A 24,553-nucleotide genomic window follows, 5' to 3' on the forward strand; every position below is an offset into this window, starting at 1 on the left:
TGGGGAGTCTGGAACATAAGAAATAGGAGCACCTGGCCCTTCGAGCCTGCTCCACTATTTAATAAGATCAATGCTTATCTGATCATGGACTCAGCTCCACTTCCCTGCCCGCTCCCCATAACCCTTTACTCCCTTATCGCTCAAAAATCTGTCTATCTTTGCCTTAAATATATTCAATGACCCAGCCTCCACAGCTCTCTGGGCAGAGAATTCCACAGATTTACAACCCTTTCAGAGAAGAAATTCCTCCTCATCTCAGTCTTAAATGGGTGGCCCCTTATTCTGAAACTATGTCCTCTAAGAATTTTAAGTGAAATTGGCCAGAGGGTTTTTTTTTGCCACCCCTAAGAGTTAGCATTACCAGCAGTTGCTCACGCAGTGTTGGAAAGAGTGAGCATGGATGGATTGGATTGTCTTTTCTCCTTTCCTTTTGCACGTTCAAAAAAGTATATCATCATGGAGACATAAATGATGCTATCCCAAAGTGCTTTGCAGTCAATAAATTACTTTTTGAAGCGTAGTTACTGTTTTTCTGTAAGCAATTGCAGCAGCCAAATTGCATACAGCAATTTCCCATAAATAGCAAATGAATGAATGATAATTTTTATCAGTGTCGGCTGAGGCGGGGAGCGGAATTGGCTTGAACAATGGAAGCACTTCCTGTTCTTTGAATAGTATGAGATTCTTCTTCAACTAAACTGACAAACAGGGCCTCGGTTTAATGTATCATCTGAAAGACAGCATCTCTGACAGTGCAGCACCCCCTCAGTAATTCAAGTGTCAGCCTAGATTATGCAATCAAATCTGTATTGGGGCTTAAACCCAAGAAGGGGGGGTGGAGGATCCCATGGTGGTCGGAGAAGGGGAGGGGGTCTGGTGGTCGTCGGGGGGAGCAGACAGATCATGGGGCGGTGGGGTTTACTGTGTAATTTGTTGGGCAAGGAAGAAACACTCCTGCTCCTCCATGCCTCATGGATGCAGCCCTTCTTGTCTCCTTACACCTGCCAGGGTCACGAGGCCTAGAAAACCCGGCCGACATGAGTTAAAAACAGAATGACTGTTGAAATGAAGGCAGGCAGCCTCATTATCATATTTAAATGGCCAACTCGCCTCTCATGAGCTGATTGGTTGCCTGCCTCTCGTCTCCATTAAAACCAGAAGTGGACGGGTTCGAGATTCCTGTTTTAGAATTTTTGCATTTTAACCTGACACAATCCCAACCCTTGGGAGTTAAGATTCAGCCCAGAATGTTTTTTGAAATGAAATAACCCAGACATATCTTTGCTCTGGCTGCCATTCCAAGGGCAACACAGAAGAACAAGACAATGTCATAGGAAAGCAAAAGGAACCATGAATAAAGATTTACACTTGTAAATAGAAACATGGACTATTGCCTAATGGGAAGCAATTATTCACCGTGTCATATATAGTAGCCGACTGCAATATAGAATTCTGCCCTGAATCTCAATGCTTAAACCTTATACTATTAATGTATATAATTTAACAATGTTACCATCAAACTCATTTATAAGCATTTCATTCAGTTACATACAGAGAGATTGCCCACACATACTTCCTTGACACCTTATCCCCACTACACTAAAATTCCTCTTCTGATTGTGAAGTGCTGGTAAAGGTTACAGACCAATAACATTTTTTGTCTGTATTACAGCACTGCAAGACTCTCACATTGATTTTAATAATCAAGATTTCTCAAAACATATTGCAAATATATAAAATGATTGTGCATCGTAGACTTGATACTACTTATTATACAGCCCTTTAAAAGGGATTTCTTATATCTTTGTATCATTGGGACTAACCAACACGCAATTTCTGAGGGATTCACACATGCAGGATTTTTTTTACCAATCTTATCAGCTTTTGATTCAGCCGCTTGCTATATAATGGGCCGGAAATTGCTGGAGTGGCCTGGTTAGTTGGACTTTAAGCTCCAAAAATATTTCCCCTTGAAGTGCGAGCTGGTAATGGTGAGGGCAACAGGGCACTTGTGACCTTGGTGAAAAGTAGGACCAACAGTGTATCTGCTTAATCAATGAGATTTAAGGATTGAGAAAGAAACAGAGGAAGGACTGAGAAGGAACATGAACTAGTGAGCGAATTCAATGTCCAATCAGGTACAGAAAGAGAAATAAAGAGCAGGAATGAAAAATTAGTCTAGGGGAGAGAGAAAATAGAGACAGGAAGGAAAAAATAAGAAAGTGCATTAAAAAAAATTAAAATTTTGATGATTTTAAAAACTTCAACTACAATTCAGTACCTAAAGGAATGAGACTCCACACTTTGATTGTTTACTTTCTGGGCCAGAGAGATTGATTGGCAGTCATTAACAATTACAATCTCATTAAAAGAGTACTTACGTTTTTAATTACTAGACTTAACTTTCTGCGGTGAGTTTACTATGTTATTAATGTGCAAATTCAGCAACTTCATGAAACGCATGGGGAGGTTGAGGGTGTGCTGTTGTTTTCACGAGGCTAAGGGCAGAGTGGCGCAAATTGTCCAGCAACCTGTGGTGATCCACAGTTCATGGGGTATCTCTTCCATGCCACAAGTTGCTGGCCAATTTGTACGTTAATAACCGCGTGCGTTGTTCACACTCTGTTACTTTTTCAGCAAATTTCGACTTAATTATATAAATACATTGAGAAAATCATGTTAAGAAACTGCACCATCACAGATGTGTTTTCAGGGAATTGATTACAAACAGTTCAAAATCAGATGGAACTGTCATGATTTGTAATTTTACAATGAAAGGAAATACAATGCAATCTAAAGCAAGAACAGATGATAACTAAGCAAATAGTTTATCCCTAGGAGATAAGCAACTGTTTACTAATTTGTACTCTGTGCTTTGCTAGAGCACTCTTCTTATACTAGCGGCCAGATCTTGTGGTGTAGGTTTTTCAGCAGTACAGCTCACAGTCAGTCCCTCTGTTGCCATGGCTTCAGCTGTTGTTGGTCCTATTGCTGCAAACTGTAACAAAAACAATAAAACAATATAACAATGTCCTAATTTTCACCTAACACAGCTGAATGAATATAAAATCCTTCACTCAATTTAGTTGCTGGGTTAGGAGGAGCTCAAGTGAGAAGGGACAAGTGGAGATAGGCGTAGAGAAGCATGAACAACCTGATCTGAGGGTCAGGTCCTGGTGCAGAGCTTGCAGATTCTTAACTTACAGGGTTTCCTACAGAGAGGAGCTCATTAATGAAGCACTTTTTGCAGTCCTTTGAGAATGTTCAGAATTTCCTGCATGGTATGTCATAAACTGTGCATAAGTGCTGCTTTGACACCTGTGCAGTACTACAAAATAAACTGGGAAACCTGCAGACCACCATAGAACTAGTGGTAGCTCAATGGGATATACTTGGGGCAGGGGCTCGTGAGATAGCGGTCCAAAGCACAGATGCAGTTTCCTTCACAGACACTGACTTCTGCTAGTGAGATCTGAGATTTTAATTTACAAGGCTCTCACTTCTGGCTTGGAGGCTAGGGTGTTGGCTTAAGAAAACCTTGAAGGTTGGCTTTGCGCACCTAAGTGGTGACCAAGAGTTTGTGCCCACGCTGACCATCTGCAAGAGAATCTCAGCAATTGAGGCATTGCAAGTGGATGTACAGATGAGGGAGTATCTTTCTAAGTAATGCTACATGAGCCCAATCCAGCTAGCCCTCAGAAAACTGAAGTGGCAGTTAGTGGACAATAGCAGCCAGTGCAAGGGCAAAGGTGTATGTCATTATTGAGCCCTTGCACTTTTGGAAGCCTTGACACCTGATAAAGTTCTGCACCTTTTCATATTGTAGTTGCCTTTCCATGAAGTGTTTTCTTCTCAAAGAAGGCTTCTGTCACTTGTTTATGCAATGGTGGACTGAAGGCTGACTGATGTGGCAAATTTCACCAATGCTAACTTAGAAGGATCTGGGTGTGTAAAATACAATGCTGTGGTAACATTCAGTCATAAGAACATAAGTACATAAGAAATAGGAGCAGGAGTAGGCCATACAGCCCCTCGAGCCTGCTCCGCCATTTAATACGATCATAGCTAATCCGATCATGGACTCAGGTCCACTTCCCTGCCTGCTCCCCATAACCCCTTATCATTTAAGAAACTCAATTTCTGTCTTAAATTTATTCAATGTCTCAGCTTCCACAGCTCTCTGAGGCAGCAAATTCCACAGATTTACAACCCTCTGAGAGAAGAAATTTCTCCTCATTTCAGTTTTAAATGGGCGGCCCCTTATCCTAAGATTTAGCCCTCTAGTTCTAGTTTCCCCCATCAGTGGAAACATCCTCTCTGCATCCAACTTGTCAAGCCCCCTCATAATCTTATACGTTTCATAGAAACATAGAAAATAGGTGCAGGAGTAGGTCATTCGGCCCTTCGAGCCTGCACCACCATTCAATAAGATCATGGCTGATCATTCACTTCAGTATCCCTTTCCTGCTTTCTCTCCATACGCCTTGATCCCTTTAGCCGTAAGGGCCATATCTAATTTCCTCTTGAATATATCCAATGAACTGGCATCAACAACTCTCTGCGGTAGGGAATTCCACAGGTTAACAACTCTCTGAGTGAAGAAGTTTTTCCTCATTTCAGTCCTAAATGGCTTACCCCTTATCCTTAGATTATGGCCCCGGATTCTGGACTTCCCCAACATCGGAAACATTCTTCCTGCATCTAACCTGTCCAGTCCCGTCAGAATTTTATGTTTCTATAAGATCCCCTCTCATCCTTCTAAACGCCAGTGAATACAGGCCCAGTCGATCCAGTCTCTCCTCATATGTCAGTCCTGCCATCCCGGGAATCAGTCTGGTGAACCTTCGCTGCACTCCCTCAATAGCAAGAACGTCCTTTCTCAGATTAGGAGACCAAAACTGAACACAATATTCCAGGTGAGGCCTCACCAAGGCCCTGTACAACTGTAGTAAGACCTTCCTGCTCCTATACTCAAATCCCCTAGCTATGAAGGCCAACATACCATTTGCCTTCTTCACCGCCTGCTGTACCTGCATGCCAACTTTCAATGACTGATGTACCATTACACCCAGGTCTCGTTGCACCTCCTTTTCCTAATCTGCCGCCATTCAGATAATATTCTGCCTTTGTGTTTTTGCCCACAAAGTGGATAACCTCTCATTTATCCACATTATACTGCATCTGCCACGCGTTTGCCCACTCACCTAACCTGTCCAAGTCACCCTGCAGCCTTTTAGCGTCCTCCTCACAGCTCACAACGCCACCCAGCTTAGTGTCATCTGTAAACTTGGAGATATTACATCCAATTCCCGAATCCAAATCATTAATGTATATTGTAAATAGCTGGGATCCCAGCACTGAGCCCTGCGGCACCCCACTAGTCACTGCCTGCCATTCTGAAAAGGACCCGTTTATCCCGACTCTCTGCTTCCTGTCTGCCAACCAGTTCTCTATCCATGACAGTATAGTACCCCCAATACCACGTGCTTTAAAATTGCACACCAATCTCTTGTGTGGGATCTTGTCAAAAGCCTTTGGAAAGTCCAAATACACCACATCCACTGGTTCTCCCTTGACCATTCTACCAGTTGCATCCTCAAAAAATTCTAGAAGATTTGTCAAGCAGGATTTCCCTTTCATAATTCCATGCTGACTTGGACCGATCCCATCACTGCTTTCCAAATGTGCTGCTATTTCAATAAGATCACCTCACATTCTTCTGAATTCCAATGAGTAGAGGCCCAACCTACTCAACCTTTCCTCATAGTCAACCCCCCCATCTCTGGAATCAACCTAGTGAACCTTCTCTGAACTGCCTCCAAAGCAAGTATATCCTTTCGTAAATATGGAAACCAAATCTGCACGCAGTATTCCAGGTGTGGCCTCACCAATACCCTGTATAGCTGTAGCAAGATTTCCCTGCTTTTATACTCCATCCCCTTTGCAATAAAGGCCAAGATTCCATTGGCCTTCCTGATCACTTGCTGTACGTGCATACTATCCTTTTGTGTTTCATGCACAAGTATCCCCAGGTCCCGCTGTACTGCAACACTTTGCAAGCTTTCTCCATTTAAATAATTGCTTGCTCTTTGATTTTTTTCTGTCAAAGTGCATGACCTCACACTTTCCAACATTATACTCCATCTGCCAAATTCTTGCCCACTCACTTAGCCTGTCTATGTCCTTTAGCAGATTTTTTGTGTCCTCACACATTGCTTTACCTTCCATCTTTGTATCGTCAGTAAACTTGGCTACGTTACACCCACTCCCTTCTTCCAATTCATTAATATAGATTGTAAATAGTTGGGGTCCCAGCACTGATCCCTGCGGCACCCCACTGGTTACTGGTTGCCAACCAGAGAATGAAACATTTATCCCGACTCTCTGTTCTCTGTTAGTTAGCCAATTCTCTATCCATGCTAATATATTACCCCCAACCCCATGAACTTTTATCTTGTGCAGTAACCTTTTATATGGCACCTTGTCAAAAGACTTCTGGAAGTCCAAATACACATCCACTGGTTCCCCTTTATCCACCTTGTTCGTTACATCCTCAAAGAATTCCAGCAAATTTGTCAAACATGACTTCCCCTTCATAAATCCATGCTGACTCTGCCTGACCGAATTTTGCTTTTCCAAATGTCGCGCTACTGCTTCTTTAATAATGGACTCCAACATTTTCCCAACCACAGATGTTAGGCTAACTGGTCTATAGTTTCCTGCTTTTTGTCTGCCTCCTTTTTTAAATAGGGGCATTACATTTGCAGTTTTCCAATTTGCTGGGACCTCCCCAGAATCCAGGGAATTTTGGTAAATTACAACCAATGCACCCACAATCTCTGCCGCTATTTCTCTTAGGACCCTACGATGTAAGCCATGAGGTTCAGGGGATTTATCTGCCATTATCTTACTGAGTACCACCTCTTTAGTGATTGTGATTGTGTTAAGTTCCTCCCCCCTCCCTATAAGCCCTTGACTATCCACTGTTGGAATATTGTTAGTGTCCTCTACCGTAAAGACTGATACAAAATATTTGTTTAGAGTTTCTGCCATCTCCATGTTCCCCATTACTAATTCCATGGTCTCATCCTCTAAGGGACTAACATTTACTTTAGCCACTCTTTTTCATTTTATATACCTATAGAAACTCTTGCTATCTGTTTTTATATTTCGTGCTAGTTTACTTTCATAGTCTATCTTCCCTTTCTTAATCATTTTTTTAGTCATTCTTTGCTGGCTTTTAAAGGCTTCCCAATCTTCTGTCCTCCCACTAGTTTTGGCCACTTTGTATGCCCTTGTTTTTAAATGGATACCATCCTTTATTTCTTTAGTTAGCCACGGATGGCTATCTTTTCTCTTACACCCTTTCCTCCTCACTGGAATATATTTTTCTTGGGAGTTGTGAAATATCTCCTTAAATGTACACCACTGTTCATCAACCATCCTACACTTTAATCTATTTTCCCAATCCACTTTAGCCAACTCTGCCCTCATACCTTCATAGTCTCCTTTATTTAAGCTTAGTATGCTGGTTAGAGATCCAACTTTCTCACCCTCCATCTGAATTTGAAATTCAATCATGCTATGATCACTCATTCCAAGGGGATCCTTTACTAGGAGGCCGTTTAGTAATCCTGTCTCATTACACAGGACCAGATCTAAGATAGCCTGCCCCCTGGTTGTCCCAGTCATGGGCAGGCTATTCCTATGGTAGACTTTGTGCGTAGGTCGAGCTTGGGAGATCGCATAACGCCTTGATAGTCTCTCTTGTGAAGCATAAATGGTGGAGGCATGACTCTTCAGACCTCCTGTTAGGTGTACTAATAATGTCTGAAGATTTGGCTCCTGGATTGAGAGCGAGTGGGTGTAAACGCCTGAGGAGTAATTGCACCAGCCTTCATTCCTTCTCCATAAACTCCTCTTCCTTTTGCAAATCCACCACTGCCATTGTAATACAAAATAGAATTTTGCATGTTAATGAAGCATTTGCTGTAAGCAATACTGTTGTCGGAAAACTTATCTGCAAAAATGGTCTTGCAATGGGAAATGCAGCAATAAACACCAGCAACAAATAATTCAGATACAGCTATGTGAAAATTACAAAACATAAAACTTTCAATGTTGTACTGAACTGTCAGCCATACCTTTAAGAATCAATCTTATAACACCCAGAGCATGAGATTCCAGTAATGCTTAGTATAAATGGACAACTCGCGCTGAATTAGTAAACAGGTGAAGAAGATCGCTGATTTTGATGTGGGATCAATTTGAATAAAATTGAAATGGAATCGACTAAAAAAAGAGATCTAATAAGGTTACATACACTCTGTGCTAGGGCTCCAAAAAATGAGAAAATGTTTTCCTCACTGAATTTAATGCATTGTGAATCGGGAGCTTGGGCTTGTTTACCTTATTCAGTGAGGCATGCTCCCAGAATGCAAGGATGTGCTCTGTGAACATGCAATTGCTGAATCGGCTCTATGGTACCTATCAATATGAGCTTTATCAATGGGATAAGCTCACTCGATCACAACACGAGAGGCATTTCACCTTAAATTTACCTTAATTTGATCAATGAAATCTCCTGCCAATTTTTTAATAGTCTCCAGGCAAAACTTGACACCAGAAGGACTGAAAAAGGTGATGCTTTCTGGGATTCCCTGGTGGAAAAAAGGAAAATAGATAAATGTGTTTTTCTCTCCAGTTCCAAATTGTGTACTTCTGAGAAAATATCACTTGAAAGAGTAGTATCATTAATTGCAATCTTATATCAATCATCCTAATCAGTGAAAATGAACAGTATTACAATTATATATTCTATTTATACTGTTCATTTATAAACATGAAAAATTACACCATGTGGATTCTGATTTTTGGTTGAAGCACAGCCTATATAATAGGATCATGAACTGTTGTTTTTTTGTCATGATAGATGTATTAGAATGTCTGAGCGACATTAATATACAAATACGTAATATGTTTATACGAAATTGTAATGTTCACAATTTAATAGAGTTGTAATCCTATTTATTTTAGATGGGTTAACATCTTCCTTAAAACAGTGGACATTGGAATGCCATATGAATATATTAAACACTAACATTCTCAACAGTTATTTCTAGAGGGTTAATTTGATTTGTGTGTTAGAGCCAGTATACATATTTAAGTGTGCATCAAGAGATAGTAATTTTGTCTATTAGCATTAAAGAAACAATATCATATTTCATCCATGCTCTTGCACTTGGGAGTTAATGGGCTAGAAATTCGGCAATTTTGCGACAGGGTTTTTGGTGCTATTTCATCTTTTTTGGTAAAAACCCGGTTGGCGGAAAATTCAGTGAAGTTTTGGGGCTTCGCTTTCCACGTACCACTGGGCAGAAGACGCCGCCGTGCAAGACCCAAAATAGCGTTTTCGCCAAAAATTTGGTTCTCACCGCACCCGTATTTTGCGCTCAGAATACCAACAGGGAAAAACCTGTCGTAGCAGTCCTGCCAGCAGTGGTAAGTATGAAAACCTGCAAAAAGGTAAGTAAAGTTTTTATTTTTTTAATTCTTTTTCAGCGATTCGATAGATAAGTGTCTTTAAATGTTTTATGAAGTTTAATTTTTTTCCAATTTATATTTTGGTGTTTTTCCGCGTGTAGGGGTAAAATGGAGGCTTCTCTCCCTCAGGGCGGACTATCTGATATCGGTAGTCGACACCTCGCCAATCTGTTGGGGTAAAAAGAAGGCTTCTCTTCCTCGGTGTGGATTAACTGATATAGTTAATCGACACCTCGCCCAGCTCCCACTGTATAACGACCACGGAAGTAAACAAACGAAACCTCAGGTTTACCAGCTTTATTACGAGCAATGCACGGGTAGGTTCAGTCTAAACCTCCGAAATACAAGAGTTTTCAAGTATAATTTATATAGTTTTTGGAGAGGAGCTACCCTCCTACAAAATCATTGATAGGTCTATTGCTATCAGCGGAGTTACACTGATTTGTCGACTCTTATCAGACTGGCTCTGAGTGGTATATGCAATTGCCCATCTCCCATTATTGTGTTGTTCCATTTTGCCCTCTTACCCAGTCTATACGACGCCCAATGTGGCTGTACCAAACTACTAGCTTCCTTATCTCTTCCTCAGACTTCTAATCAAAAACTGCTGACTTCAGCTGTTTGAGTGTTACTAAGGTTAAGGATACGATTTAATAAGTTTTAAGTGTGCTATACCTATATAAGCAAGTGTTGCATACATAGGCAATTTCTCAGACCCTCCTAATACTGATTAGTTCACTACCTTCAGCATAATTCTGACCACCTATTTGCAACTCGTACAATTTATCCCTCACAACGGTATTGGCCTCGGACTAAAGTTGTCGAGGGTAGCGGTTTGCAACGCTGAATTTTACCGCTGCGCAAATTAATGGTTGAATTTCTGGCCTGATAGCGAAGTGAAAACGGTAATTTTGGCAAAAAAATACAGTTTTCACTGAAAACCGAATTTCTAGCCCAATATGTCTAAATGCACATTAATGCACAATCCTGGCATTAAAGCTTCTTTTGACTTGTTACTCTCTTGTTTAGCAATAATCAATCTGGAACATACAAATTTACTTCATTCCCAAATCATGTTGATTTGTCCCATTTAAAACTGGTATTAAAAACCTGGAGGGAATTGACAAATTGAGATCTTGCATAAAGAACCCAGCATGGGTGTTGACCAATTTTGTCAATGTTTAATACTTTGGAGGAACACAAGAACATTAGATTGGAAAATTGCGCACGTCACTCCACTATTTAAGAATAGTGAGAAAGGGAAACCAGGGAATTGTAGACCAGTTAGCCTAACATTTGTTGTCGGGAGGTTGCTAGAGTCTATAATTAAGGATAGGGTGACTGAACATCTCAAATTTTCAGTTGAACAGAGAGAGCCAGCATGGATTTATAAAGGGTAGGTCACGCCTGACAAACCTGATTGAATTTTTTGAAGAGGTGACTGAAGAAGTGGACGGGGGAGTGTCTATGGATGTTATCTACATGGACTTTCAGAAGGCATTTGATAAAGTCCCATATAAGAGGCTGTTAACTAAAGTAGAAGCCCACGGAATTGAATAATGAAAAACTAAAAACAGTGGAGGTCCAAAGAGACTTGGGTGTCTAGATACAAAGATCATTAAAATATCATGAACAGGTTCAGAAAATAATCATAAGGGTTAATGGAATGCTGGCCTTTATATCTAGAGGACTATAATACAAGAAGATAGATGTTATGCTGCAGCTATACAAAACCTGGTTAGACCACACCTTGAGTACTGTGAGCAGTTCTGGGCACCACACGTGAGGAAGGATATACTGGCCTTGGAGTGAGTGCAGCGTAGCTTTACCAGAATGATACCCGGACTTCAAGGGTTAAGTTACGAGGACAGATTACACAAATTAGGGTTGTATTCCCGAGAACTTAGAAGGTTATGGGGTAATCTGATCAAAGTTTTCAAGATATTAAGGGGAACAGATAGGGTAGATAGAGAGAAACTATTACTGCTTCTAGGGGATTCTAGGACTAGGGAGCATAGTCTAAAAATTAGAGCCAGCCCTTTCAGGAGTGAAATTAGGAAACACTTCTACACACAAAGGGTGGTAGAAGTTTGGAACTTTCTTCCGCAAACGGCAATTGACGCTAGATCAATTGTTAATTTTAAGTCCGAAATTGATAGCTTTTTGTTAACCAAAGGTGTCAAGGGATATGGGCCAAAGGTGGGTATATGGAGTTAGGTCACAGATCAGCCATGATCTCATTGAATGGTGGAACAGGCTTAAGGGGCTGAATGGCCTACCACTGTCCCTATGTTTGTGAACATAAGAATTAGGAACAGGAGTAGGCTAGACGGCCCTTCAAGCCTGCTCTGCCATTCAATAAGATCATGGCTGATCTTCGACCTCAACTCCACTTTCTCGCCCGATCCCCATATCCATTGATTCCCCTAGAGTCCAAAAATCTATCTATCTCAGCCTTGAATATACACAACGACTCAGCATCCACAGCCCTTTGGGGTAGAGAATTCCAAAGATTCACAAAGAGGGGCAACAAGTCCGGGAGATCAAAACCCAAGTTTTTTGAGGCTTGTTGATTGAGGGATAAATATTGGCCAGAACACCAAGGATAACTCCCTTGCTCTTCTTCGAAATAGTGCCATGGGATCTTTTATGTCCATGTGAGAGAGTAGATGGTGCCTCGGTTTAATGTCTCATCTGAAAGATGGCACCTCCGACAGTGTAGCATTCCCTCAGCACTGCATTGGAGTGTCAGTCTAAATTTATGTGCTCAAGTCCCTGGCGTGGGACTTGATCCCACAATCTTCTGACTCAGAGGTGAGTGTGCTACCCACTGAGCCACAGCTGACACTACAATGCATCATTGATTGCATTCGTCATGTCGTAGACTTTCAAGGTCTACAATTGAGGTGTTTAAAAGGAATAGATTGTGTTCAGGTGGATAGGTCATTTGCGTTAGATAGGGAAGGGGTACGAATGGACATCAGTACAAAATAAAAAAATATAGATGCCAGGAAGTACTTCTTTCGAACAAAGTCATCAATTTCTAAAATATTGTGCTAAAATGTTCCGTGAGGCTGGATTTTCTACAGGCCTCCAAAAGGGAACTGGACAAGTTCCTGCGTGAGGATATTATTTTGTTCTTGTTCTTGTACTGGTAGTAGCAAAGCAAATAAAATGTCAATATCGAAATAAGATATCCAGGCCAAAGTTTCCGGTGTAACAGCGAGGATATCTTGTAGGCTGCATGCGAATTTCCTCCGAGGACAGTGCTCAATGATGTGCTCCGGTGTCTGATTAGGAGCTCCTCAATTGCATGATGGGGATGCTTTAACCTTCCACCTATGGAGAAGGTGGCAGCATCTACCATGACCGGTTCTGAGGCAGTTAATGATCGTCCACAGTTTGTGAGGAAGGTTTGATCCTTCAGGTTGTACTGCGGGGTCATCTATAAGGAATCCATTCCGCATGTCACAGTTCTTCCAAGCATTTCATCATCAAGGCTGAAGGGAGATTGCTGAAGGGCTTCGGTGACGTTCCAAAATGGCCTTCGAGATTCAAGACGGGTTGATGGTAGGTTGTTCAAGTTGGCCTGGATCAGCATGTCTTTGCTGGTGTAGCATGGCCAGTCAAGGTGTTGGTGTCGATACAAGCGTAGCAGTGATAATTCTCATAGTAGAATTCAGCTGGACATCAATGGATTTGACATGTGGACTTGATAGCCATGCCGGACAGCAGTACTCCGCTGTAGAGTACGCCAGGGCGAGTGCTGCCATACGGAGGATTTGAGCGTCTGCTCCCCATGTGGACCCAGCAGGTTTCTGGATTATGTTGACCCTACTCTTTAGTTTTTTTCCCAAGGTTCAGGAGATGCTGTCTATATGACATGATGCAATCGAGCATGACTCCTAGATAGGTATTATTGTAATTTCCTTGTGTGAAATAAATTTTGGGGTCGGAGAGGAATTTCTGATAGTTTTTCCAAAACTGGTCTAAAGTTTTGCTTTAGATTGTCTTTCGCAGGAGATTGTGTGACTGGGAGGGTGTGTTGGTGGTGCACCATGGCTGGATGGACCAGTTGGTCTTTTCTTGTCCTGTTTTATATGTTGTATATGGTGAGCCAATGTAGGCTAGAGAGTGTTATATGAGCGTGATGGTTGAGTGGGAATTAGTATAGGACAATGTAGATGTGACATAGGCAGCAGAGTTTCAGGCAAACATGGCTCACAGCTGGAGCCCCTTGAACAGCAATGGTTTTAGTGCCCAAAAAAACCCACAAAAAAACCCCAAAAAACAAAAAAAAAGGGGCACTTGAAAACTGTTTGGAGTGTCCCCCCCCCCCCCCCCCCCGCCTTTAATCAGGGGGCACTTGATTTAATGTTTGTTTTGTTTGCAATAAAAATAGTTGTAGAGCTGTTGAACAAGGGGCACTTGTTTGAACGTTTTTGGAGTGTCCCCCCCTTTAATCAGGGGGCACTTGATTTAATTGTTTAATTGTCTTCAACCCAAAAGAGTTGTAAGATAACTGCCTCTCACATCCATATAGGTCAATATAAAGTATTTGACAATCATACCTATATTTTTGAGTCTTGGGCAGCATTTACTGCCCATTCCTACTTCCTCTGAAGGCATTTAGAGTCAACCACATAGTGTGGGACTGGAGTCACATGTGTCACAGACTGGAAAGAGTGGCAGTTTCCCAGAAGGACAGAAGTCAACCAGTTGTTTTTATCACATTTCATGGTAATTCATCCCTGATACTAATTGTGACTTAACTGCCAATGTGCCCCACTGTTTATGTTGGCACATTTCTCCAAAGTTTACACCTTCTTGTGCACCCCACTTTGTACCGTGGGTTATGGACATTCCATATGATTGTCTCCCATGTCTGCTGGGGACTCTTGTTAGTGGACGTTTGCTCTTCCAACCTGTAGATTGGTATTTCTCCATTTGCTCATGTTATCTACAATAATTGGAAGGGCCGAAACAGTAAAGCGGGCCTTTCTATGTTGACTGTAGCCAATCTGAACATGCCATAGCTGGTATATAAACAGGGTTAATGTAATAGAGCACTATTATTGAAGTTCTCCCCCCGCCCCTACCACCAGTGGCTGCTCACAGTTGTTTACCTTCATTAAATCCGTTTACCTTAATTAAATCCGCGGTACAAGCATGTATTGAGTAAACGTGTGTATTTCTGAGAATATGTCAAGAAAAACGGGGAAAAAACTCATCTAAGCACAGTGTGCTTAGAGCAAATTAAGCCCTTAAGAAAAGACATTCACTCCAGTTAAAGCAGATAGGTTATTTTTACGTACTGATGTTTGTGAGTGGAGACTTTGGCTAATAGAGTCCACTGAACAATTCACTTACATAATATCATTATATCTGGTGCAGTATAACCTGAATCACATACCTGTTCTGAAAAATAATTATTCAAAGCCTGCTGGAAGCAAGGATGTTGAGATGTCTGATAGACAGTGATGCTCTCCAAAGGCACATCTGAAATTAGTGGAGACTTTTGTAAATGTAAAGCAAAAATATGTAGCTGGCAGTGCAAAAGCTCTAACGGATGCACATCACCTATTTGTGCAGACTGTTTCCACAAAAATAGAACAGATTTTCATGAACATTATTTCCTTACATCAACAAGAATCAATTCTTAACAAGGTTACAAGACACACTTGCATATTATAGCAAAAATACAAAAATGAATAGAAATTTCTGAAAGGAAAGCTGTGAGTAGAAATTAGGCTTGCATTTCTGAGATCTAGGTTTTAATCCAGCCCCGACTGATGGGATGAAAATCTCCTACATTGACTTGCTGTGAAGCTCCTCTTATTTGAAAATAAGTTTCGGGTGGGTAAACAACAATACATACAGGGGTAAATGCTATAATTAAATTAATGGATGAACATTATGTAAACTGCGAATCAGATGTTATCGAATATCTGGCATGCATTCCCATTGTGCCAAACTCATAATTTACCCCACAGTGTTATATGGGCGCTATGATAAACACAACGTAGTTTTAGAAACAGTCCAGTAGATTCAACATTGGAGAGTTGGACTCCCAAATACAGCCTGAGTTTGAATCCTACTATGGCAATTAGCCAGATTGGGAAGGCTTTCCAGTGAGAGTGTGAGGGAGGATAAAATTCTGCTTATGCACATTCTATCTCATTTCATAAATAGATGAACATCATAGTACACTGTAGACTTTTGTGAAAGGTAAGTATCGCTGGGGTGAGGTGGCGAGAATGAAAAGGAATATGAAAAACAAAGATTGCATCTACTATTGACCAGTAATGATCAATTGCAATAGTTTAAAATAAACCCAGGGGCCGATTTTCATCAAGGCCTCCGCCCACCCAAGTACCGCCCAAAGTGCCGGCAATGTACCGGACGGTACTTTGGGAGAGATATTCATGGCCAAGGTCCCTTGAAGGTTGGTGGGCAGCAAATGAACGACGTACGCCACCAATCTGGGCGGCAGCGGGCGGGAGGTCTCATTCTCGGCGCCAGAGGCGCTTGCCGCCCAAGTGGCACCAAGGATGGAATTGGGCCCACGGAGGGTCGAAGACCTGAAAAAAATAATCACCAATAAAAAATACAAAAACTGTCCGAAGACCTTCAGGGGATCCTATGCAGGTAATTGGCTGTTGACATTTTTTTTCACTTATCTTTTTTTCAGGTTCTTCAGACTTACCGTCGGGGACAGACCAGCCTCCAGCCAGCGGTGCATCCCCATTCTGCTGCCGAGTCCCACTGACTCCTACCCACAGGAATCTGGGAGCTTGGCAGGCGTGAGGTCAGTTGCACCACTCGGCCATCCGCTGAAGTCAAAGGGCGGTTCCCAGCAGCTCTCCCCTCCCGCCTACTGCAGGCCACCCCAAAAGTGGCAGTGGCAGTGGCCGGATCTTCAGGAGGAATGTCAGCGGGAATGGGCGGCAGTCAGCGGCAGTGGGCGGTGGCTGATGAATTTCGGCCCCCCAATCTTTTACCACAAGCTTAGCATAATGCATTTTTTTAAGTAACTTAATTAGTTCCTTATGAAGAATGCACAAACAGCAGTGACCACAGGCCACTTTTTAAGGCTATTCTTTCTGTACTTCAAGTAAGAACAGACTTACATTAAAGAGATACAGCTTCTGATTTAAAAAAAATACGATAAATGTATAGCAGCTTGATCTGCATCTAAACATAAAAATGTTACCATTTCTTCATTAGAAATGGGTTTTAATGAAACATCATATCTGAAACATTAACCTATCTTTCTCCTTCAGATACCGATTGATATGCTGTGCATTTTCTATTTTCATTACACATTTCCAGCGCTAATAGTTTTCTTTTTACCTCAGAAAATTAATACGTACTGTTTTCTCTTAGACATTTGGGAAGTATCTCTCTTTTTAGTGCACCACAAGGGAACAGAAGAGGCAGGGACTTTGAAGATTCTTCTGCAGAAAGCAAGATAATATTTTTTTTAAAGGCTCTGACACAATCCTTTTTCTGTGCATGGCACTTCAAAGCATAATCAGTGTTGTAAAAAATGCAAATCCAAAATCAAAAAGCCTGCACCAGAAAAATCAGATCTATATGGACTGGTTGGGCTGAACAACCTGTTTCTGCGTTGTACTTTCTATGTAATACACTGTAAAGAAGCAACATAAAGTAACAATTCTAGTGTAACTTTAGCTTTGAGTTTTTCCTCTAACTCATCTCCGTAATATAGGATATATATTTTGTGAAGTCTAACACTGCCAGCTCCATGTCAATACAAATTGTTTTCAGGTGCCATCGATGGGAAACTGGTAGTATAACTTGGGAGTCAGCATCTGATCAAGTATACTAAGGCCAGCAGATGGGAAATTCCCTCTAGGAGGCTATCACACATCATATGAGTTTTAAAATCTCAACCTCCTGGGCACTTTCTTAATTTACTTTTAAATGTTTCATTGTTATGTGAAAGCCAATGCTGCAGCCTGCTCTCTGCTAACATAAAAAATTAGCTGGCCAAGTGGTAGAGCTCTGCTTATGTGCCCTGACCGATATTGACAGAGCTCCTTTATGGCTGACCTCTGACTCACAGCAATGTGCAGTGGGCAGTGTAGCTTTGGTCTGGCAACTGCACATTGCACTCCACAGATACTAGTCTGAGACTAGTAGCTGCAGTACAACTACAGCCTTTACTTCTTATGTTCTAAGGCACTAATCCTCATTTCTATCTCATACCTAATATAATTGTTTCTGTCTAACTGTTGCTGCATAGAACATTATTGACCATTTCCTGTTTGCTATTAAATACTAATCTAGTAGAACGTCTGACGTGTAGGGCATGCTTTGATAAGAAAGGAGTCAAGAAGTAGCCCAGTATATTTATTTTTGTACCTTCTTAAATATTAATGTCTTTTGTGCTAATTACTGACTGTAAAGTTATCTATATTCAAAAATGACTATACCAATAAAATGTATGAACTGAATTTGAAATGTTTGCTAAAAAGAGATTTCACAAATTCCAAAGGTATGTTTGCTCACTTACTGCTACAGATGTGCTCAGCTAGTTTTTCTGCATTTCCTGAGTCTTCTCCTTCTGTTGCAAGACCAATTTCCTTCACTACAAAGAGAAAAAAAAAGATTTTTAATTGGTTGCAGTTACACATCAATCAGCATAATGGACCTGAAGAAAATATCATGACATAAATTTGCAGAATAACCTGTGGAAGTATTCTGTATATTCATAAGTGTGAACACATTGGCCGCAAGCACTGAGGCGACTTTCTTACTCTCTGTTAACACATCCACCACTTTCAGCTGGACTAATCATAAGACTTAACATGCCAAGACTTCCCTCCATGCTTTCCTTCACATCTCCTACAATCGCTGTACCTCACTTCACTATACCACCTTCTCCTCACTCACCATTATTGCAATCCTGACTTACCCACATCTTACACACTGACTATCAGCTATTCTACCACAACAGGCACATTCTCTAAACACCTCACAAGACTCTCACTAACACACTCCCTTATTCCTTGCAGGCAGGTCGCACAGAATTCAAGACAGCAGGCTTGCACCTGAGGAGGAACTTCACCCCCAATGAAGAAACCATGCTGGCTATCATGGGCAGGGCAGAGTCGAGGCCGTGACAACTGACAATGCTGGAGGAGGCATCATGTAGGATTTATACACACCTAATTGTCTCTGTTCCTTCTGACTTCTATCTCACCCGACACACTCAGCACGATAAGCTGCAGAAGCTTTCACCACCTACCTCTCTCTCTTTGTACTCCCTTGAAAGTGCTGAGAATGTGGACATCTCTTTGCCAATGGAGAAAGAAGAGGCGAGCCTTCCTGAAGATGCTCTGTTACTCGATCCAATCCTCGCAAGCTCCGCCTCAGGTTCTGGCACCATGCATACTTTAGAGGCTAGGTTACAGGATGTGTTTACACGTGGTGACTCATCAGGCATAAATGCGCAGACCCTAGGACAGGGGAATAGGACGTCACAGGTGCCAGCTTGCTGGAGTGAGAAGTCGCATATTAGTTCCTGCAGTGGACTTGGATGCTGAATTTGAGGGCTCTGGCTACTGACAAAGGGTTATGGGCATATACCAGGAAATACTAGGTGCACTGGACAGCCTATCCGAGAGCTTGCGCACAATGTCACAAAGCATGGAGGAGTCCAGCTCTAACTTGTTTCAAGGCTTCGTGTAGAGCACGGAGACCATTCTGTCCAACATGGACCAAGCTGCCAGCTCCATTAACAACACAGAGGCACCCACCATAATGAAGCCTCTGCTGACAGCTTCCTTCACAGACTGCTGCCATGGAAGCTCAGATGGCAGCTATTTTGGCTCTGGGTGCCAATGTTGACAGGGGCCTTCAAAGCGTCACAGGTAATCTTTCACTTTGTTCTCGCGCAGATCCATGGGAGTTCTGAAGTGCCGCCCCAGCAGAGCGGCCTTGGCTCCGTGGGAGAGGCTGAGACATAATATTAACGTCAAGGCAGGGAGAGTCACGTACTGTCAGCCGCAGGCCAACAGAAACATGGCGAGAGGAGCGGACTGGCCAGAAGAGGCCAAGGCAGGTTATAAAAACTTCCTTCTGTTTGAACTGCTTGTGGGCCAGGGGCAGGAGGAATGCTCACCCCAATCCCCTCAAGGAGTCCTTGGGCTTCCCCAGCTGCAGCCTCTGCCCAATTGCGCAGCATGAGGGAATCTCCAACCCTCCGTTCTCACTGGTCCCCGGCTGTGGCCTCCTGCTGCCAAATTCCCACTTTTTCCCATCGACTATGCAGTGAATTTGGCTGGGTGTCGCGTGGGATTCTGAGAAGTTTTATTTAAATGAGGCCTTGCCAAGTTTCATCTGTAGTTCTCTGGCTACTCCTCAGAGGCGAATGCTCCCCCAACAGTTCAGTATCAACCAATCAGATGCTTTGGAAAATTGTCAGTTACCTGTTCTGATTGTTTGTACTGCCAATTAATCAAAAATAGTACAAAAACAATTCAGCTCTCCTTCAACCACCATAAGCATTCTCTGTTTAAGGCCCAACAATACTAAGTTGTAATTTACCTGCATATGCACTGCCTGATGCTTCCTCTCCAGGTGTATCTCCACTATCCTCCTTCCCAATTGCTCACTACTAGACCTCCTGCATTGTGATAGACCTTGGCCCTTGCCTGAAGCCATGCCTCTACCCATATTCCCATCTACTTCCAGGTCTCATCTTGCTACTTGTTTCTTAACCAGTCTCAATTACTCACTGTTAGGCCTCCGATCCTGTGAAAAACACTGGGAGATGGACTAGTAAACAAAAATAACAAAAAGGCAGGAACAGTTCTGAATTAGCAACACAATCTGCAAGTTCAGGAATAACTACTCAAGCTTCATTCTTAGTGTATAATTTTACCAGAATCTTCTGATTAATTTATCTCTTATTTTGCCCAATTATGACAGCACATATATCTGCGATGTACATGAAACTAACTTTTCTCACCTAAATTGGCTGTAGATCTTCCTACAACATAGATAGATTTTTCATTCCACTGTTCTTTTAAAGAATTATTATTCCATTCTATTAAAAAGGAAAAAGATTAGGAAATATGATTAATTACATTAAAGATTTTTAATTCAAAATTATTTTTTCCTTTTTCATTACATTTCCTATTCATTATCAAATCTACAGAATAGACCCAATAAAGAATTGGTTAACACATTTATTATAATAGAATCAACAATATGCTACTTGTTATTTCCAAACTTATTTCTTTTTATAATTTATAAAATTCTACTCATCATTCAGTGGGCTCTTACCATATTAGAAATGAGTAAAACTGCTTCTCTATAATGAGGGACTCACTTTATGGCTGTCGGAATAAATGTATTGCCTGCAAGCAAGAAATTGCTGATGACAGTAGGGGCTTAACTCCCTGAGCCATTTACGTTAAGGTGTAGATGCGACCTAATTATAATCGCTGTTTGAAATAATTGTTGCCTATTCCTACTGATCTATTAAATTATATTGCTTGTATGTCTCCTTGTTTTTAACAAGTTTGTTAACATTTTTTCAAATAGTATTGCATTGACTAAGTACATTGCCGAATGTAAAAATTATACATATTTTATTATTCAATGATGCTTGAAATAAAACAACATTGGAGGGTTGCTCATTTGAAACCATTTAAACTCCATTTATGGTTATAATAGGATATCAGATTTGTAATCTAGATTGCTGAATTTGACATCCTTTCAGAAAACTAAACATTCCATGCATGTGAATTCAGAATTGTATTGACTGCTAAGCAAGGACACAGGTTTCACTCAGAAACACTCAGTGCCAAAAAATATGGCAGTTGCTCGCTCCTTTGCTGGCCACTTTCCACCACTGTGCAGGTGTTTTTCTCCATACCATGCATGATGGCTAACTTAAATAATATTTACAGTTTAAAAAAAATACCTAATTGTATTCACAAGCATTGTTTATTTATTTAGTCTTCACTGAGTGATAAAGGTTAAGTGATGTAAAAACTACTGTACAGGTATGTAAACTTTCCACAAGGGGAAGGAGAGAAAATTGCCATGTTTTGTCTTCTGGCTCCATTTTGGGTGGTTTTCAGAGTCTACAGGTACAAGGCTGGAACATTCAAAAGCAAATCAAATAACCAATCAAACAAAATGGGATATAAAAACATGAAACAGACTAAACCAGTACTGATGAAGGGTCACCCCTGAAATGTTAACCTTTCATTTGCTTTTAGATGCTTATTGACTTGTTGTGTATTTCCAATATTTTCTGTTACTTTTTTAGATTTCCAGTACTCGTAATTTTTCTTTTAATCCCTGCGTAATATAGTGTTTTCATTAATTCAGTAAAATGGGTTTGGAAATGAAGAGTAGCCCTTGAATTTTTCAGAAATTTTTGATCAATCCTTTCTCACTGATTCAACAACAGTAAGTCAAACTAACTTTTGTAATATCAGCAACTCTATCATGTGTACAAGCATTTTTTTTAAATTAAGGCATTAGAGACGGTGCAGAAGAGATTTACTATCAGGGATGAGGGACTTCAGTTATGTGGAGAGACCGGGGAAGCTGGGGTTGCTCTACTTAACACAGAGAAGGTTAAGAGGAGATTTGATTGTGGTGTTCAAAATCATGAATAGTTTTGATAAAGTAAATAAGGAGAAACTGTTTCCAGTAACAGAAGAGTTGGTAATCAGAGGGCGCAGATTAAAGGTGATTGGCAAAAAAACCAGAGCCAACATTATTAAGCAAGTTGTTGTGATATGAAATACACTGTCTGAAAGAGTGGTGGGAGCAGATTCAACAGTAACTTTCAAAACGGAATTGGACAAATACTTGAAGGGAAAAAAAATGACAGGGCTTTAGGGAAAGAACAGGGGATTGGGGCTAATTGGATAACTCTTTCAAAGAGCTGACACAGGCATGATGGCCTGAATGGCCTCCTTCTGTACTGCAACACTATGATTTTATTCACTCTCAGGATTTGGGCATTGCTAGCAAGGCTGGAATGTATTGCCCATCCCTATTTGCCCTTGAGAAGGTGGTGAAAAGGCCTTTTTCTTAAACCACTGCAGTCTGTGTGGTAAAGATGCTCCCACAATGCTGATAAGGAGTAAAATAGTAAAATGTATAATTGGTTAACTTAAAAGTGAAACACCAAAACCATTTCAGGATCCTTTCTGGCAGTGAATTCCAGATCCTAACCACTTGCTGCATAAAAAAGTTTTTCTTCATGTTGCCTTTGGTTCTTCTGCCAATCACCTTAAATCTGTGTCCTCTGGTTCGCGACCCTTCTGCCAATGGGAACAGTTTCTCTCTATCTCCTCTGTCTCGACCCCTCATGATTTTGAACACCTCTATCAAATCTCCTCTCAACCTTCTCTGCTCTCAGGAGAACAACCCCAGTTTCTCAAGTCTATCCATGTAGCTGAAGTCCCTCATCCCTGGAACCATTCTTGTAAATCTTTTCTGCACACTCTCTAAGGCCTTCACATCCTTCCTAAGTGCAGTGCCCAGAATTGAACACAATATTCCAGTTGAGGCTGAACCAGTGTTTTATAAAGGTTCATCATAACTTCCTTGCTTTTGTACTCTATGCCTCTATTTATGAAGCCCAGGATCCCGTAAGCTTTTTTAACTGCTTTCTCAACCTGCTGCCTTCAACAATTTGTGCATGTATACCCCCAAGTCACCCTGTTCAGGCATCCCCTTTAGAATTGTAACCGTTAGTTTATATTGCTTCTCCTCGTTCTTCCTACCAAAATGTATCACTTCACACTTTTCTGTGTTAAATTTCATCTGCCACGTGTCCACCCATTCCACCAGTCTGTCTATGTCCTCTTGAGGTCTATCACTATCCTTCTCACTGTTCATTATACTTCCAAGTTTTGTGTCATCTGCAAATTTTGAAATTGTGCCCTGTACACCCAAGTCTAAGTCATTAATATATATCAAGAAAAGCAATGGTCCAAGTACCAACCCCTAGGAAACACCTTCCTCCAGTCCGAAAAACAACCATTCACCACTACTCTGTTTCCTATCACCCTGCCAATTTTGTATCCATGCTGCCACTGTCCCTTTTATTCCATGGGCTTCAGCTTTGCTGGCAAGCCTATTATGTGGCACTTTATCAAACGCCTTTTAGAAGTCTATGTACACCACACCTCTGTTACCTCATCAAAAATCTCAATCAAGTTAGTTAAACACGATTTACCTTTAACAAATCCATGCTGGCTTTCCTTAATTAATCCATACTTATCCAAGTGACTGTTAATTTCGTCCCTGATTATTGTTTCTAAAAGCTTCCCCACTACTAAGGTTAAACTGACTGGCCTGTAGTTGCTGGATTTATCCTTACACCCTTTTTTGAACAAGGTGAAACATTTGCAATTTTCCAGTCCTCTGGCACCAGCCCCATATCCAAGGAGGATTGGAAGATTATAGCAAGTACCTCTGCAATTTCCACCTTTACTTCTCTCAGCATCCTAGGATGCATCCCATCTGGTCCTGGTGACTTATCTATGCATCCCATCCAGTCCTGGTGACTTACTAAGTGAAAGGTAATGTCTCACAAATACATTAAAGAAATGAGAAATTATTGGTGCCATTTAATAACTCACTTACCTTCTCTGACAGCCTTCTCACCCAAACATAACTTGACAGCATCAACTGCTCTGGGACTGGTAAATATCAGACCACCATAAGCTTCAGGATGTGAAAGCTAAATGAATATTAGGATGAAATGGTATTATTATAGAATTAATTGCTTACAATAAACATTTTGGATGACAGTGATTGCCTATTCAGCTGTTAAATTTGCAATCACGAATCAATCTCTGCCTCACAGCACATTCGACAAAACCAGTTATTTTCACTGTAATAATATTTTCCTGGGTTGCATGTTGTAAATATTTCTATTGCAAAAATAAAGAGGTCTATAATACATGTATATGTACATAATATGGAAAATACAACTCAATGACTA

At 41.2% G+C, this 24,553-nt stretch overlaps 1 protein-coding gene across 2 annotated transcripts in view; it reads right to left on the minus strand.

The window, feature by feature from the left end:
* Positions 1-2,365: 2,365 nt before the first annotated feature.
* The window catches only part of uros (uroporphyrinogen III synthase), a 36,608-nt gene continuing 14,420 nt past the window's right edge, over positions 2,366-24,553 (minus strand). For both annotated transcript variants that reach the window (XM_070876749.1, XM_070876748.1), the window contains exons 4-10: positions 24,193-24,289; positions 20,543-20,620; positions 18,083-18,157; positions 16,917-17,000; positions 14,957-15,042; positions 8,562-8,660; positions 2,366-2,998 (exon numbers count right to left, since the gene is read on the minus strand). In XM_070876749.1, the coding sequence (XP_070732850.1) occupies positions 2,879-2,998; positions 8,562-8,660; positions 14,957-15,042; positions 16,917-17,000; positions 18,083-18,157; positions 20,543-20,620; positions 24,193-24,289 (639 nt within the window). In that variant the 3' untranslated portion in view covers positions 2,366-2,878. The remainder of the gene's footprint in view (positions 2,999-8,561; positions 8,661-14,956; positions 15,043-16,916; positions 17,001-18,082; positions 18,158-20,542; positions 20,621-24,192; positions 24,290-24,553) is intronic.

Source organism: Pristiophorus japonicus, chromosome 3, assembly GCF_044704955.1.
Source record: "Pristiophorus japonicus isolate sPriJap1 chromosome 3, sPriJap1.hap1, whole genome shotgun sequence".
In the NCBI taxonomy this organism is placed as follows: domain Eukaryota; kingdom Metazoa; phylum Chordata; class Chondrichthyes; family Pristiophoridae; genus Pristiophorus; species Pristiophorus japonicus.